The sequence below is a fragment of the Mirounga leonina genome, unplaced genomic scaffold, assembly GCF_011800145.1.
Source record: "Mirounga leonina isolate KUSES-001 unplaced genomic scaffold, KU_Mleo_1.0 Mir_357, whole genome shotgun sequence".
Lineage (NCBI taxonomy): Eukaryota > Metazoa > Chordata > Mammalia > Carnivora > Phocidae > Mirounga > Mirounga leonina.
In genome coordinates this window covers 2,037,309-2,056,454 of record NW_023270702.1, presented here as the reverse complement: position 1 = coordinate 2,056,454, position 19,146 = coordinate 2,037,309, and the positions used below count along the sequence as shown (strand labels likewise).

At 36.0% G+C, this 19,146-nt stretch overlaps 1 protein-coding gene across 2 annotated transcripts in view; it reads right to left on the bottom strand.

Annotated features, from left to right (window-relative positions):
- BANK1 (B cell scaffold protein with ankyrin repeats 1) overlaps positions 1-19,146 on the bottom strand; it is a 308,047-nt gene that overhangs the window by 168,692 nt on the left and 120,209 nt on the right. The window contains exons 6-7 of one of the 2 annotated variants that reach the window (XM_035030170.1): positions 16,423-16,449; positions 15,390-15,495 (exon numbers count right to left, since the gene is read on the bottom strand). In XM_035030170.1, coding sequence (XP_034886061.1) covers positions 15,390-15,495; positions 16,423-16,449 — 133 coding nt within the window. The remainder of the gene's footprint in view (positions 1-15,389; positions 15,496-16,422; positions 16,450-19,146) is intronic. The other variant, XM_035030171.1, reaches the window with a different exon arrangement.

The following is a 19,146-nucleotide window of genomic DNA, read 5'->3' as shown; positions in this document are numbered from 1 at the left end:
TATCATGTGCTGTTAACCTTGCTGTTGCCAGACAGTTTGGATTCTCAGCCTAATCTGTTACATTTTTTTTTTCTTATCTGCTAGACTGTCCCTTGTATATTACACTGCTCTGTTCATCATTTTGTCCAGTAGGCTTCTATTCATATTTTATCCCAATGTGTGTATATATGAACACATCTTTCAACTTTGGAGATGCTTAAAATGGGGGGAAGGGCACATAACAAATGAAATTCACGTTTACTACAATGGAAAATGAACCTGAGAGGCAGTTAATTGAAACTTTACATAATCCTCTTCTCTGTGTCTTCTCTAGCACTTTATTTCACTTGTTAACAACTTGCTTTCTCTGAATCAGTCTGCATTTCCAACTACTTCTAGATTTTTTTACAGAATTTTGGGGTCTTGGGGAGTTACTCAAAGACCTGTACCTCTGAAACAAATAATACATTATATGTTAAAAAAAAAAAAAGAAGATAGTAGGAAGGGAAAAATGAAGGGGGGGAATCGGAGGGGCAGACGAACCATGAGAGACTATGGACTCTGAGAAACAAACTGAGGGTTCTAGAGGGGAGGGAGGTGGGGGGATGGGTTAGCCTGGTGATGGGTATTAACGAAGGCATGTACTGAATGGAACACTGGGTGTTATACACAAACAATGAATCATGGAACACTACATCAAAAACCAATGATGTAATTTATGGTGATTAACATAACATAATAAAATTTAAAAATGTAAAAAAAAACCGAAACAAAAAAAACTATAATTCTCAATCTGTCCATTATTTGCTCTACAGATACTATCTATCGATACAGACTTTCAGGAGAAACTGATAGGCCAAGTGATATTTTTGGTGCAAAGAGTTGAGGAATACCTAGATCCACTGGGGGGATGTTTTGGGCATTAGAGAATGATTTTGTAAATCACGAATTATTATGTGGCATTTTCCCACTCCTACTTTTGGTAGTAGGATAAGACATGGTTGATCACTTCTTTTTCTCAGAAACATTTTCTTTACTTGCTCTCAAGACACCACACTCCTACTTCAGCGAATGATCCATCTCAGTCTCCTTTTATGAAAATTTCTCTTCCAGGCCTCTAAATATTGCATTGCCCAGGACTCAGAACTTTGCTCTGAACTACCCTCTCTACAGCGTGGTCTCATCCAGGCAATGGCTGTGAATACCACGATGACCTCATTCCTGGGCTTTTGACAATCTGTAAGCAAGTCCTACCATCTTTACCTTCAAATATCTACCAAGTAAAGGCACATGTCATTACCTCCACTGCCCCCACCAGGTGATAGCCATCATCACATCCCTCCCAAGATGACCAGAATGGCCTCCTGTCCAGTGTCACTGCTTCCATTCTTACACAGCTATAATCTCTTCTCTGCGTAGCAGCAAGATACTATTTCTAACATGTAGATAATACCAAACCATATTATAATCTTTGCATGACATCTCATCACCTCCCAACTTTCTTTCTTTTTTTTTTTTTTTTTAAAGATTTTATTTATTTATTTGAGAGAGAGAGAATGAGAGAGAGCACATGAGAGAGGGGAGGGTCAGAGGGAGAAGCAGACTCCCTGCCGAGCAGGAAGCCGGATGCGGGACTCGATCCAGGGACTCCAGGATCATGACCTGAGCCGAAGGCAGTCGCTTAACCAACTGAGCCACCCAGGCGCCCCACCTCCCAACTTTCTACCTCCCCACTTTGTTTTATTTTTCTCAAAACCAGAATTACTATTTAAAACAATATTTTGTTTATTTGGTTGCTGTTTAATTGCTTATTCTGTTGCCCTCATTAAAATAAGAGTTCCATGAAGACAGACTTTTGTACAATGGCAACCTCAGAGTACCTAGGAGAGTATCTGGCACTTTGTTTACACTTCTAATATGAATGAACAAATAAAATTGCTTAATAGAATCTTTTATATCAAAGTTCTCTTAAGTGGCAGAAAATACACATTTGCAGGCTCATCTTTTTATCTATAATTTAGAGACTTCTCAATTATTACACCATATGTGTTGTTATGCTAATGGAAATGGGCATAATGAAGGAAAGATGGCAGAGGAGTAGGGGACCCTATTTCAACTGGTCCCCGGAATTGAGCTGGATATCTATCAGACCATTCTGAGCACCCACAAAACCAGCCTGAGATGTAAGAAGATCTGGATCTCTACAAACAGAATATTGCAGGCAGTTGGTTTTGAGGTATGAAGCTGGGGAACCGTGATTCTGCGGGCAGATAACGGAGGATAAACAGCAGCAAGAGGGAGCCTGGCCGTGGGAATTCTACACCACCAGTGAGTGACAGCCTCGTGCGCTGCAGACAGACACAGACTCGCAGACCGGTAGCATTGGGGAAAGGACTTTACGGCAGCCCCCAGGGGCAGAGTGGTGGGTCGGGGGTGTGAACTGGGAGTGGCTGGCGACAAAGGGCAGAGACGTGCCCCAACCTGGAGGCAGGACTGGGAGCACTGCGGAGGGGCGCACAACCCAGGCCGCTGCAGTTTATAGCAGCATGGACAGAAACGGAGATGGTGTGGCCTGGAGAGCTCACTGAAGAACAGACTGCGATCTCTCTGCTCTGAGGCAGAGGATGGGAAACGGTCTCTTCTGCTCTGACTCACAGAAGAGACGCAGAAAGCTGCCAGGGAAAGCAGCCAGAGAACAAAAGCCCCAAAGACTGATTCCCGCTGAGCCCATCCCCCACCACAGGGGGGCAGGGCAACTCTGCCCAAACAGCATTGCCTGAGTAACAGCATGGCAGTCCCCTCCCCCAGAAGACAGGCTGGGGAAACAAGAGGCCAGCAACCCTAAGGTCCCAAGAAAACAGGTGCATCTTGCTTGGGTTCTGGTCAATAATTTGGACTCTATACATTCCCTCAAACACCCATCAACAGAATGACTAGGAGGAGGAACCCCCAAAATAGAAAAGACTCAGAGATTATGACTTATGCTGCAGATTTGCAAATGGATGCAGATATAACCAAGATGTCGGAGATGGAATTCAGGCTAGCAATTGTGAAGACAATGGCTGGAATGGAGAAATCAATTAATGGCAACATAAAGTCTCTAAGGACAGAAATGAAAGCTGAATTGGCAGAACTTAAAAATGCTATCAGTGAGATCCAATCCAATCTAGATAATCTAACAGCTAGGGTAAATGAGGCAGAAGAACAAATAAGTGACCTGGAAGACAATATAATAGATAAAAAGGGAAAAGAGGAGGCCAGGGCAAAACAACTCAGAATCCATGAAAATAGAATCAGAGAAATAAATGACATTATGAAGCATTCCAATGTCAGAATAATTGGAATCTGGAGGGAGTGGAGAGAGAGAGAGGACGAGAAGATGTATTTGAGCAAATCATAGCTGAGAACTTCCCTAATCTGGGGAATGAAACAAACATTCGTGTCCTAGAGGCAGAGAGGACCCCTCCCAAGATCAAGGAAAACAGGCCAACACCCCGGCATATAATAGTAAAACTTGCAAATCCTAGAACCAAGGAAACCATCCTAAGGGCAGTTAGGGGGAAGAGATTCCTTACATACAGAGGGAGGAACATCAGAATAACGTTAGACCTATCAATAGAGACCTGGCAAGCCAGAAAGGCCTGGCAAGACATATTCAGGGTACTAAATGAGAAGAACACGCAGCCAAGAATACTTTATCCGGCAAGGCTGTCATTTAGAATGGATGGAGAGATGCAGAGCTTCTACGACCAGCAGAAACTGAAAGAATATGTGACCACTAAGCCGGCCCTGCAAGAAATATTAAGGGGGGTTCTATAAAAGGAGAAAGACCCCAAGAGTGATATACAACAGAAATTTACAGGGACAATCTATAAAAACAATGTCTTCACAGGCAACACAATGACAATTAATTAATATCTTTCAGTAATCACTCTCAATGTGAATGGCCTAAATGCTCCCATAAAACGGCACAGGGTTGCAGACTGGATAAAAAGACAGGACCCATCCATATGCTGCCTACAAGAGACTCATTTTGAACCTAAAGATACATCCAGACTGAAAGTGAAGGGATGGAGATCTATCTTCCATGCCAGCGGACCTCAAAAGAAAGCTGGGGTAGCAATTCTTATATCAGACAAATTAGATTTTAAACTAAAGTCTGTAATTAGAGACACAGAAGGACACTATATCATTCTTAAAGGGTCTATCCAACAAGAAGATCTAACAATTGTAAATATCTATGCCCCCAACATGGGAGCAGCCATCTACATAAGCCAACTGTTAACCAAAATAAAGAGTCATATTGATAACAATACATTAATTGTAGGAGACCTCAATACTCCACTCTCAGCAATGGACAGATCATCTAAGCAGAAAATCAACAAGGAAACAAGAGTTTTGAATGATACACTGGACCAGATGGACCTGGGTCACAAATCAGGTCTCAACCGATACCAAAAGATTGAGATTATTTCCTGCATATTCTCAGACCACAATGCTTTAAAATTGGAACTCAATCACAAGAAAAAATTTGGCGGATATTCAAACACTTGGAAGCTAAAGACCACTCTGCTCAAGAATGTTTGGGTCAACCAGGAAATCAAAGAAGAACTTAAACAATTCATGGAAATCAATGAGAACGAAAACACATTGGTCCAAAACCTATGGGATACTGCAAAGGCAGTCCTAAGGGGGAAATACATAGCCATCCAAGCCTCACTCAAAAAAATAGAAAAATCCTGAATTCATGAACTAACTCTACACCTTAAAGAACTAGAGAAAAAGCAACAAACGATGCCTAAGCCACACATTAGAAGAGAAATAATTAAAATTAGAGCAGAAATCAATGAATTAGAAACCAGAAACACAGTAGATCAGATCAACGAAACTAGAAGTTGGTTCTTTGAAAGAATTAATAAGATCGATAAACCACTGGCCAGACTTATCCAAAAGAAAAGAGAAAGGACCCAAATTAATAAAATTATGAATGAAAAGGGAGAGACTAACACCAAGGAAATAGAAACAATTATTAGAAATTATTATCAACAACTATATGCCAATATCCTGAGCAATCTGGATGAAGTGGAGGGCTTCCTGGAAACCTATAAGCTGCCAAGACTGAAACAGGAAGAAATTGACAACCTGAATAGGCCAATAACCAGTAGCGAGATTGAAGCAGTGATCAAAAACCTGCCAAAAAACAAGAGTCCAGGGCCTGATGGATTCCCTGGGGAATTCTACCAAACATTCAAAGAAGAAATAATACCTATTCTACTGAAGCTGTTTCAAAAATAGAAACAGAAGGAAAACTTCCAAACTCATTCTATGAGGCCAGCATTACCTTAATCCCCAAACCAGGCAAAGACCCCATCAAAAAGGAGAATTTCAGACTGATATCCCTGATGAATATGGATGCCAAAATCCTCAACAAAAGCCTAGCTAATGGGATCCAACAATACATTAAAAGAATCATCCACCATGACCAAGTGGGATTTATCCCCGTGATGCAAGGGTGGTTCAACATTCGCAAATCAATCAATGTGATAGAACATATTAATAAGAGGAGAGAGAAGAACCATATGGTCCTCTCAATTGATGCAGAAAAAGCATTTGACAAAATACAACATCCTTTCCTGATTAAAACTCTTCAGAGTATAGGGATAGAGGGAACATTCCTCAAGCTCATAAAATCCATCTATGAAAAATCCACAGCGAATATCATCCTCAATGGGGGAAAGGCTGAGAGACTTTCCTTTAAGATCAGGAACACATCAAGGATGCCCGCTCTCGCCACTATTGTTTAACATAGTACTAGAAGTCCTAGCAACAGCAATCAGACAACAAAAAGAAATAAAATATATTTAAATTGGCAAAGAAGAAGTCAAACTCTTCTCTTTTCACAGATGACATGATACTTTATGTGGAAAACCCAAAAGGCTCCACCCCCAAATTACTAGAACTCATCCAGCAATTCAGTAATGTGGCAGGATACAAAATCAATGCACAGAAATCAGTTGCTTTCTTATACACTAACAACACAACTGTAGAAAGAGAAATTAGAGAAATGATTCCATTTACAATAGCACCAAAAACCATAAGATACCTCGGAATAAACCTAACCAAAGAGGTAAAGGATCTATACTCTAGGAACTACAGAACATTCATGAAAGAAATTGAAGAAGACACAAAAAGATGGAAAAATATTCCATGCTCATGGATCGGAAGAATAAACATTGTAAAAATATCTATGCTACCCAGAGCAATCTATACTTTCAATGCCATCCCGATCAAAATTCCAAAGACATTTTTCAAAGTGCTGGAACAAACAATCCTAAAATTTGTATGGAATCAGAAAAGACCCCGAATTGCCAAGGAAATGTTGAAAAAGAAAAACAAAGCTGGGGGCATCACGTTGCCCGATTTCAAGCTATATTACAAAGCTGTGATCGCCAAGACAGCATGGTACTGGCACAAAAACAGACATACAGACCAATGGAACGGAATAGAGAACCCAGATATGGACCCTCAACTCTATGGTCAAATAATCTTTGACAAAGCAGGAAAAAACATGCAATGGAAAAAAAGACAGTCTCTTCAATAAATGGTGCTGGGAAAACTGGACAGCCACATGCAGAAGAATGAAACTTAACCATTCTCTAAGACCATTCACAAAGATAAACTCAAAGTGGATGAAAGACCTCAATGTGAGACAGGAATCCATCAAAATCCTAGAGGAGAACATAGGCAGTAGCTTACCTCTCTGACATTGCCCACAGCAACTTCTTTCAAGATAAATCTCCAAAAGCTAGTGAAACAAAAGCAAAAATGAACTTTTGAGACTTCATCAAGATAAAAAGCTCTGCACAGCAAAGGAAACAGTCAACAAAACAAAGAGGCAACCCGCAGAATGGGAGAAGGTATTTGCAAATGACACTACAGATAAAGGGCTGGTATACAAGATCTATAAAGAACTTCTCAAACTCAACACCCAAAAAACAAATAAGTCAAAAAGTGGGCAGAAGATATGAAAAGACACTTCTCTGAAGAAGACATACAAATGGCTAACAGACACATGAAAAAATATTCATCATCATTAGCCATCAGAGAAATCCAAATCAAAACTACATCGAGATACCACCTTACACCAGTTAGAATGGCAAAAATGGACAGGGAAAGAAACAACAAATTTTGGAGAGGTTGTGGAGAAAGGGGAACCCTCTTACACTGTTGGTGGGAATGCAAGTTGGTACACCCACTTTGGAAAACAGTGTGGAGGTTCCTCAAAAATTTAAAAATAGAGCTACCATAGGGAAAAATGAGGTGGGGGGAACTGGAGGGAGAGATGAACCATGAGAGACTATGGACTCTGCGAAACAAACAGGGTTTTAGAGGGGAGGGGGGAGGGGGGATTGGTTAGCCCGTTGATGGGTATTAAGGAGGGCACATACTGCATGGAGCACTGGGTGTTACACAAAAACAATGGATCGTGGATCACCACATCAAAAACTAATGATGTACTGTATGGTTACTAACATAACATAATAAAATAATAAAAAAAAAGGAAATGGGCATAACGAGGAAAGAATTACAAATGTTGTTGAAATGTGAAGGGCTAACCATTCATAAATGGTTGCTGGACTCCACATAGCATATTGTCTATCTTCACAATGTTAGGATATAGCCTGAGGCCAGGGAGCTTTCTTTGATTCTGTAGGACATACCGTTCTTTCTTACCTATGCTCTCTATGGACTCAAGGCCAGAGGTACTTCCTTGTCTGGGGAATAATTCATGTGTGGGGAAGGCCAAATTTTGGCGCAGGTGTAAACATTATCTTTTTTGCTTTCAAAAAAATGTACATTCTCCAATCACAGTTATGATGCTTATACGTATACCTTTTCAAACTTCTCACCAGGAGAAATATAGAATCTTCAAAGAAACACTGTAAAAGTGAATACCAGTAGTATAATACTAAAGGAATAACTTTTTTTTTTTTGGTTATTCAAATGGAAAACATTTATAGGATTCAAAGTGGTTGTTTTATTTTATTATTATTTGATACAAAGTGAACCATCAGTTCATGAAATTAACTTGAGAATATGCTAAAGAATGTCCTTGGTAGAAGATGTGAAAATCTATATACCTGTAAGATTGAGTTACCAAGAAAATGAAGTGGAAAAATCTGTAATTTTACAGTCAATTTACATACCAAATCTCCAATTTGGAGACTCAAACACTTCATGTTTTGATAGTGTGTTATGTGTAAATCTGTCCCTAATTTAGTGTATTTACTAAACAGTGATGTGTTTGTAACTAATTTAAAATGAGTTTACATGACTGCATCTATTACTTCTTATCCCAGAATAAGGAATAATCTTGACCATTTATTTTCCTTTCAGACTGATTTTTTTCATTGCTTTTGATTTTCTTCTCAAGTGATTTAAAATGAAAATGAATAGAAGTTTCCAAGTTATGGAATGAATATGGCATAGCATAAGGAATATAGTCAGTGTATTGTAATAGCAATGTATCCAGACAGATGGTAGCTACACTTGTGAACACAGCATAATGTACAAACTTGTTGAATCATTTTGTTGTACACCTGAAACTAATGTGACATTGTGTGTCAACTATGCTCAAATAAAATAATTAAATTTTAAAAAAGAAAACTGAAAAGGTTCATACAACTTCATGTTTTACAAAATTTATATTTTGGGAAGATATTTAATTTAAAATGTTTTTGTAAAATATCCCTGATATTGATTTTACCTATTCCTAATTTTCTTTTCAGGGAGTAAGAATAGTAATTCCTCATTTGCAGAAACTCCTCTTTCCATATAGAGCTATAATATGTTATAAGATTCATGGCTCAATCCCATAGGTGACAAGGAAAGGAACAGTCAAAAATAATTAAAAATCATAATTTTAAAGCAATAATTTTGATGGTATCAAGCCATAAAATAATAAGAAATAAATCTAACAAAAGTTTTTAAGAATTTTATAAAAATATAATATTTTTTGAAAGATATAATAAAAAGACCCAAATAAATAAACTATCAGCTTATGGCCAGAGAGAGTTAAGTATGATAAAAGTGGCAATTTTTATCAAATTAATCTATAACTTTATTTCAATTTTATTAGAGTTTTTTTAAGATTTTATTTATTTATTTGAGAGAAAGAGAGAGCGAGGAAGACCATGAGTGGAGGGAGGGGCAGAGGGAGAAGCTGACTCCCCACTGAGCGAGAGCCCCATGTGGGGCTTGATCCCAGGACCATGGAATCAGGACCTGAGCCAAAGGCAGCCACCTAACTGACCCCTTTATTAGAGTTTTTAATAGAATTTGACGAGCTGATCCTAAATATCAAAGGACAAATAAAGGAGGAAGAAGAGCAAAGATAATTTTAAGAATGAGGTGGGGATGAGTTCTAATAGATACCAATTTTATAATGAACTTAATTATATGCCTACATAAAATACCATATAAACTAAAAAACAAGCAACCAATTAAGTAGATATTTGCAATGTATAAAACTAGCAAATAGCTATTATAAAGAATATAAACTGAAAAAGAAAAAAATCTCAAATTCAATAAGAAAAAGATAGCAACCAATAGAAATACATGAAGTCTATTAAATGGAAATTCACTGAAGAAAAAGAAAATTGTAAATAAACAAAAGAAAAGATTCACCACTATTTTAATAACAATATTAATTAAAGCCTGAGATATCATTTCACACCTGTCAGATGGCTAAAATAAACTCCCTCACAATTCTTTTTTTTTTTTTTTAAAGATTTTATTTATTTATTTGAGACAGAGAGAATGAGAGACAGAGAGCATGAGAGAGAGGAGGATCAGAGGGAGAAGCAGACTCCCCGCCGAGCAGGGAGCCCGATGCGGGACTCAATCCTGGGACTCCAGGATCATGACCTGAGCCAAAGGCAGTCGCCCAACCAACTGAGCCACCCAGGAGCCCCACAATTCTTAATATAGAAAAGATGTGGAGCAATGGCACAACACTGCTGGTGGAATTATAAATTGGTACAAATATTTTCCACAGAAATTTGCAAATATCTGCCACTATAGAATAAGTACCTACCTGTTTAACTCAGAAATTCTAGTGGTAATTTTGTCTCCTGAGAAATTATCACACATATGCATAGGAAATCATATGTAAGAATGTTGACTGCAGCATTAATTTCAATGATAAATAATTTGGAAACATTATTATCTATTAATAGGAAACATACATATTGGGATATAATCAAACAATATAATGCTATAAAATATTTCAAATAAATGACCTAGATCTACATATATATGTATAAATAGAAAAAAAATTATATTGGGCAAAAAATGGTAAGTTGAAGGAAAAAAAATGTGGTTATCATTTACATGAAATACACAAAATCGTACAACAGTATATGTAAACTATGGAAACAAACGTATGTATAAAAAAGATGGACTGCATGGGAATGATCATCAAGAAGCTTAATTTAAAAAAAGAAATTTAATTAAAGTAGTTCCTTTTCAAGTGTGTGGAATCAAAGAGGGAAATGTAGAAAAATTCAACTGTATATATAAAGTTTATAAAGAATAAAAGATTGCAGAAACTCCTCTTTCCATATAGAGCTATAATAATAGATCTGAAGCAAATGTGACAAAATGTTAAGATCTGGCAAAGCTAGGTGATGGATACAAGGGTGTTTTTTGTATTGTTCCCTATATTCTTCTGCATGTTTAAATTATTTGATGATATAAAAAGAGACAACCCAAGAGGATTTGGTTCTCCTCTACTTGGTAAATGAGCTATTTTCTGTGAACCTAGACATAATACAAATTTAAGACAAATCTTAAAGCTACAGTGACTACTACAATGGTACTAAATATTCAGTTATATGCTCTACATTTTGTAGATTTATATGGAGATAATATATTCCTAGTTAATACTTTCATTTGTCACTAGTGAGTGTATATGGTCTTCTGTTAGATTAAGATATTGCTACTTGTTGTATATGCATACGTTTTGACATAAACTAAAAACTGGGATGGGCTCAATTAAGCCAGTACTCTTTCCTGGGTGAAGGTAAATAATCTGCCTCCAAGTAACCTAGTTTCTTTTTTCATGAGCAATAACTGCCATTGGTGATTGAACCAGCCACTGTGTAGCCTCTTTTAAAAACAAGCCAAGCTTTTTATTTTTTTCCTACCCATGATCGGAGATTCTCTTCATTACCCCAGTCTTTGGAAGGGTTCTGAAGTTGGGGAAATTCATGTACGTGCTGCAAGACTTTCCCAAGACTCGGCAGAAGAGGGCTTGAAACTCGGAACAGGGGAGAGCTGCAGAGGGGCTAATTAAGGCAGTGGTGTCTGGCAACTGAGCTCTCTACCTTCAAACCGAGTTCACAGTGGCCCACACCATTTATACATAAATCAACAACCAAAACAGAATTTGCTCAAAAATCACACTCACACTTACTTTAAGGAATGTACTCTGATATTCCTTATTCTAGTATCTTGTGTATCAGTAGAAAACTGCCTGTTAAAATACCCTGTAGTGATTTCACAGTCCCCAGTGATGCACATACTGGAAAGTTGTTCATGAATTATTTCTATGACTGTTGTGTTCAAAAGTCCTACATTCCACGAACATAATCAAGTTCTTTTAGAAACCTTTTATTATTCTACTCCTAGGGAGAATTTTTGCCTATGGAAAATTCTTATCAATGGAAATATTATTTTTAAATCAATGATCAAGCATTATAGGGTAAGAGAACACTAAAGTAGATATGGTTTCTTATATAATTTCTATCTTATCTCTATAATCCTGCACCCCAACGCTGCTTGCCTGGGGGAAAAAAAGCCAAATGAGGAAACTTATTTGTAGACAGGAGTGAAAATGGCCACGGCATAATGACAGGGAACAGCATTTTACTTATTATAAATGAAGTGACAGGGAACTAAACCCAGAATTTACCAAAGTCAACTTGAAAAGAAAAGAGGATGGAATAATGATATAACAGTTTTGATTAATATAGCATTTAGCATCATATTTTTAAAGAACCATAGGTATTGGTATGTAATTCCATGGCTCACCCTTAGGGTAGGTCAATACCCAAATATACCCTACCAATTCCTTATGACTATCTTCTCCACAGTGTCCTAACCTCCAATTTACTTCAGCTAAAATATAGAGTAATAAATAATAAATATTTAATACATAAAACATATCACCAAACAATTGTAGAACTGTCTTCAGGGAGAGACATCTGGAACTATACCCGATTCACTGTTTGCTGAACTTACCTCTCAGTGCATCTCTAGAAATGTTTCTATAGAACTTCCTTAACAACTCAAATTCTCTTGCTCAATTAATTCCACTTTGTGTGTAAAGGCCTCTCAAATGTTATCATCAATTTAACTTGAACACTATGAAAATACAGGTGCAAGGTCTGAAAGACCAGCTTTTTGAAGCTGACACTGATTCAGGATTATGAGGTCAAGGAGGCAAGTAAAACATGAGTTCAGTCATATTCATGTCTATCTTGTGTATTTTTGTTCCGTGATTTGTATTTTGTTATTCTGTACTTCCACTAGGGGTGAAAGCCTGAAGTTATGAGGGTTGTTTGCTTCTGTTACAGGTTTAATAGCATCTGTCATCTAACAATACCCAGCAATGAGGTTTCTGAATGAATTACCTAGATTATATTGAACTTTCCATTTTTAGCTTCTTTTTAAAAATGTAATTGTTTTATAAAAATCTTTTCCAAACACGTAATGATCATTAAATTCTAGTAATGATTCAAAACTTTCATATGTTACTAATTTTCTAACCTTTGTAAAGAGAGAATAGTATTTTCTCTATGCCAAAGATCAGTACGAAGATGAATTATTTTGCTGTAGAAATCTGTAATATGTTGAAGAAACAAAGGGCTGATAAATGTGGCTGCCCATTGGAATCACCTGGAAAACTTTAAAAAAGTACTGAGAGCGGATTCTTCATTACTGGGTGGGGGGGGCAGTTAGGCATCAAATGTTCTAAAAGCTCCACAGCTAATTATAATATGCACCAAGTTTGAGAACCACTGATCTAAATATTTGATACTCAGTGAAAGATCTGAGACTGGCAAGCATCAGCTTTACCTGGAAGTTTGTTAGAAAAGCAGAAGCTTAACTCTATCCACAGTATCAGGAACACATCCAGAATTCTTTTTCTATGAAAACAAGGGACCAGAACTTTTCCATCCTTTCCAACTTTAACATTCACATTCTATAACCTAAATATGATACTGAGAAGCACTTTTAAACTTAGCTAGAATTCTTAACCCATATAAATTAGAGACCATTCCATTCTCTCCAATTCCACAATTCTCCTACCAAAAACCTAAATAAATGCAATGCTGAAGAATTTGAAAAATTGTGTCATAATTCCATCCTCATACCTTTCCATGCACATTCTCCTGCCTAGAATTCCTGTTTCCTTTCTCTTTCCTTATTGGAACACATCATTCAAGACCCAGGTAAAATCCTACCTCCTTTACGAAGCACGGCCTGAAAAATAACATAGCTTTTCTCTAAAATTCTATTGTTGATATAATCAATTCCATAGAGTTTAGTACATTGTTTCTTTCTATTATGACTTATATATTATCTTGTTTTCCAATCAAATGATGAGTGTCTCCAGTGAGAAATCACATTATGTTCCTTTTCTAGCCTAACTTAATGTCTAACCTTAGTGAGTTATATATTGTTAAAATGTACATGGGAAATAAAGTAAGTTTTTACCACTCTCACCGGATTCCTTATTCAAAACTAGCCCATTATTAACCTTTCCACATAATGTAAATTCATAATGTAAACATCTTACAGGTTCTTGAATATCTAGGTAAATCACAATTGGCTATGACTTTAGACTCCTACTCTTTTCTTCCTGCTTCCCTGAGGCTTGCCAGCCTGAGGATAAAACTGCTTGAAATAGCATAGAAACTCTACAGAATAAGCCTCTGCTAAATAGTCCTAGAGTATACCTATAGTCGACCTCTCATATTCTTTAGCTTCATGCCTGTCTTACTCACCATTACGTCTCTATCATAGTGTTTGGCGCATGGTGGGCATATAAGCAAATTATAAACAGTCTGTCAACAAACTATGTAGGAACAGGCAATTTTGAAAATATACTGCTGAGCTCATGACAAAATTTAGAAGTATGATTTTTCTTGTAGTAGCTCCTCTATAATTTTTCTTGATACGTATATATTTCTTTTTTTTAAGATTTTATTTATTTGACAGAGAGAAAGGGAGAGCACAAGCAGGGGGAGCAGCAGGCAGAGGGAGAGGGAGAAGCAGGCTTCCCGCTGAGCAAGGAGCCTGATGTGGGACTCGATCCCAGGACCCTGGGATCATGACCTGAGCCAAAGGCAGACACTTAACGACTGAGGCACCCAGGAGCTCTATATATTTCTTTTTATGACACAAATAACACAGTCATTGTAGGGCGCCTGGGTGGCTCAATCGTTAAGCATCTGCCTTCCGCTCAGGTCATGATCCTAGGGTCCTGGAATTGAGTCCTGCATCGGGCTCCCTGCTCAGCAAGGAGTCGCTTCTCCCTCTGCCCCTGCCCCGGCTCGTATTCTCTCTCAATCTCTCTCTCAAAAATAAATAAAATCTTTAAAAAAAACCCAAAAATAAAAACAAAAAACCCCACAGTCATTGTAGACAACACAGATTAAGTAAACTGAAAAAAAGATGTAATACCTGAAATTGCATAACTATTGTTAACAGGTACATGTCTGTCCAGACCATATATATATATACACACACAAATAAATACATATATATTTATATATATAAGCTATATATACTATTTTACATATATAATATGTGTATACATATATATACATATATACTATTAAACCCATGTACTGTTTTAAGCAGAAGATCACACTCGATCGACTATGTACTCTGCTTTTATTCAATTAAGCATATATCAAAGCATCACTCCAGCCAACAAATCAATTCATAATAAAATTTGTTTATGATGGTTGCATTAACGGATGTGCCAAAATTTATTTAATCAATTACCTAGGCTTGGAAGATTATGTTATTTCTACTTTCGCTAATTATAAACAAAGCTATGATCAACAATCTCTATTACCAATTGTCCAAAAATTTCCTTAGAATAAAAATCAGGAAGCAGGTTTGCTGATTTTAAAAGTTAGGCATATTTTTAGGGCTTAAGATAAAACAATTTACCAAATGGACCTTTAGAAGTTTGTTACAAATGTGCTCTCTTGCCAGGGGATGAAAATTGTCTAAAACATTTAATCAGCAATGCAGCCAGCTCTTTTCTTGGCTATAATATTTATTAAATAGTTACACAGTGTGAATAATTGATGCAGTTGGAAAATACTCACGTTCTTTTTGAGGATCGATTTCAGGTTGGAATGATCGAAACTCATAATATGGTATCTCACGTTTGAATATGGATGTAAGAATATCATCAAGTTCATCAATGTCTTTCTGTTTTCAAATGAAAAGGAAACTTTTCTTAGTTCAATTAATTACATAGAAACTCATCTTAGTGCAACATAATAAAAATTATTAGCTGGAGTAAATATTGGTTAATATTTCTAGTAAGACTAACACCTCTTTTGAAAAGTACAAAACATTAGGGGCTTGACTAAAACTCAGTTATTTTTTTTTAATTATTTATTTATTTGAGAGAGTGAGAGAGAGAGCATGAGCTGAGGGAGGAGCAGAGAGAGTGGGAGAAGCAGACTCCCCACTGAGCAGGACCCTGGGATCATGACCTGAGCTGAAGACAGATGCTTAACCAACTGAATCACCCAGGTGCCCCTAAAAGTCAGTTATTAAAACAACGGAAAAATAGATGCAATAAATAAAAGCTTTTGTGTCTGGGTGAATAACTTTATTTAAATATTTACTAATTTTAACAAAGCATTACAGCAGATCAATGATAACACTGGAATTTGTTTCAAAAATAAATTCTGTTAAAATACATGTTACATTTTAATAAATGAGGTAATAAAATGATGAGTCTGGTTTTTCAACTTAAAGATCAGAAATGGTACAGTTTTAAATTGATTATTTCATTCCTATGTTAAAATGAGGAAAAATATTCATCTTGGTCTCCCTCTACCCCCAGCTATAGAATAACTATATGTCTACTCTATTTCCCTAGACTGAGCATTTTCGGATGAGCTATGTAGATTCATACTACCGGGGGCAAACCCATTACGGACCCACCATTCTTTTAAAATTGTATTTTGTGAGCTATTGACTGTGACCAATTTGACTTGAGACATAGATAACTGTATCTGAGGAGGTGGGCCAATCAACAAAGCCATCAAGTAGAGAGAGGTTTATGGAACAAAAGTTCCTAATTAAGATTTTTGTATGATTTCCAAATAAAATTAGACTTCTTACCAATACACAGCCACAGAAATTAAATGCCTGGATTGAAAAAAAAAAAGACATTTTTGTTACTCTATTTCTTTCAATAAATCTGCATGCCTTAAATAATAAAGTGGTTCAGGCTTCTCTGGATTTTTAAAAGTCCTCCTGAAAAGTGGGGAGAGATGATGAAAGTCTTCTCAACTTATAGCTATAGAATGCTAAGCAAAAACAACATTAATCTTCTTCATGCTATGGCTATGGACTATGTGAGGCCATTAGCTCTGGAGCATTTTTTTCTTTTTTTTTAAAGGGAGGAGAGTCAACAATAAGTTCTGCCTTCAAGAAATTCATGGTCATCTAATTACATATGGGCAATGAATTGAGTTCTAGGTACTATGATAGAAAATCTTCATGGGTCAAGTACAGTGCAGGCAAAAGGGAGATAGCTCAATTCCACACAGGATGAAATGGTCAGAAAAGGCTGAATAGGGGAGATGAGCTAAACTGAGATTGCCATGCATATAAAGAGCATTCTGGACTAAAGGAACAAATTGCATATAGTCATGGAAATATCATAAAGCATGGTCTGGTTAAGGATTTTAGGAATTTCCATAAAACTGCAGAAGAATGAGAGAGAAGGAAGTGGGCATTTCAAAAAGTGTTTTGTATATATAATAAAAAGTTTGTAATTCATCCTGTGAGAAACAAGGAGTTGTTTAAGGCCTATAATAATTAACATGGAGATGTTTATTATGTGGACTAAATTAGGCTTATTTACATTACTGGCAATATATTTACACTTTCTGTATACTAAAGCTAAAAAAGAACATGTCTCAGCTATACGAACTAATGAAAGAGACCATGAAAATATTAAAATCATAACATTAGTTTATAAATTTTTTAAAAAAATTGTGCCATTGGCCACGAGAGTTCTGCATAGGTTATTATCTAGTTAATGATATCTGTATGAGGAGATAGACTTAGTATTTCTTCCCCAAAGTATACAAGATTTAATGTGGACAGATTGGTGTGTCATTGAATCACCACACTCACGTATAAGTTAGGCATAAGATCACCTCTGAGATTCCTTCCAGTTCTGAGATTCTGAGACACAGATGAGAATTCAAAACAGCAAGAGTTCCCAGCAAGAATCTGAGAAGTACCATTTCTTCCCCTGGGGCACTGTGACACTTTAACGTGAGAAATGCTACCGCTTATAACACTGAATTTAAAAAATGCAGTAGCAGTGTTTTTAAAATCAGAAGAAGAAAAAAACCTTCACCATGTGGACAATTATTTAATTAGGAAAGAATATAGATAACTTTTAATATTCCAGTCTACCATAACTAGTTGAATCACGTCTATTTTCCATTTCATAATTATACTACTATTATTATGCCTACAAAAAAAAATGGTATAGGACACAAAACAAACATATGAAAAATCACAGAAATGGCTATTAAAAATAATCCCCAAAGGATCTCTCCCCAGAAGATATCCTAACTAGAAAAATCTGATATGAGCAGTTATGCTTATTTTTAAATTTCAAGAACACAAATAGGCATCCTTTCTAAACACTGACACTGAAATTCAAAAATACCATAAATTTTCCTCTCCTTAAAATAAATTGTGCAACCTAAAACATACTTAATGAGATTGATACAATGGTTGTTCAAATAAAGAAATTAAAATAGAGTATCTTAACATTTATTCAGCAACACTTACAACCATCCTAAGTTTTTAGTTATTAAGGAGCATGTGAAAATTAGAGTAGAATGAAATGATAAAATTATGTTGACACTGGTATTTGGTTATAAGAAAAATTACGTATATATAAATAATATAAACATATATACATATATATGCATATATACATATGCATTTTTGCTTAGATCTATACCTATCAAGAATATTAGAAAAAGAATTCAGAAAAAACTAAGCTATGACAGAAAGATACTACAAAATAATAACTTTGTACATATGAAATAAGTATATAACTTTTTCCAGAAGTCTTTCAGTGTCATGTGAGGAAATGTGGGATTAATTAATGTACTTTAAAAAAAATTATTCACATACATATTTATAAATCACGACTCTATCTGAATCTGAGGATACATATATATGTGTATATATATATAGTTATTCCCGATAAACAACTTTATTATAATAAGTATTTCTTCCTAAAAGAGAAAAATATATAAAATATCTGCTTTAAAAGATATTTAGAATTATGGAATTCCACTTCTGAGAAGATGGAGTAGTTGTAGTTTCTCCTTTTCTTCTACTTAAATGCAACTAAAATGTCCACATTTTAATAGAAAATCAATGGTTATACTAAGAACCTAACTGAATGAAAAGAGACAATCAATAAATGTCAATACCTAGAGGACAAAGATTTTAGAATTACCTGAAAAGATATTAAGACAGTCATGATAAAAAGCTTCAACAAGCAAATACAATAATTCTTGAAATAATTTTTTTTTAAAAAAGCTTCAGCAAGGAAATACAAAGTTTCGGGAGAGAAATAGAAAGTATAAAAAAGAATCAATTGGGATTTTTAGAACTGAAAAATACAATCATCAAAATAAAACCTCCTGTGGATGGGCTCAACAGCATAATGCAAGGAGCAAAAGAAAGAATCAGTGAACTTGGAGATAGAACAATGAAAGATACTCAATCTCAACAACAGAGACAAAGAAGACTAAAAAAAAATAAAATAAAATAAACAGTGTCAGGGACCTGTGAGATTATAAC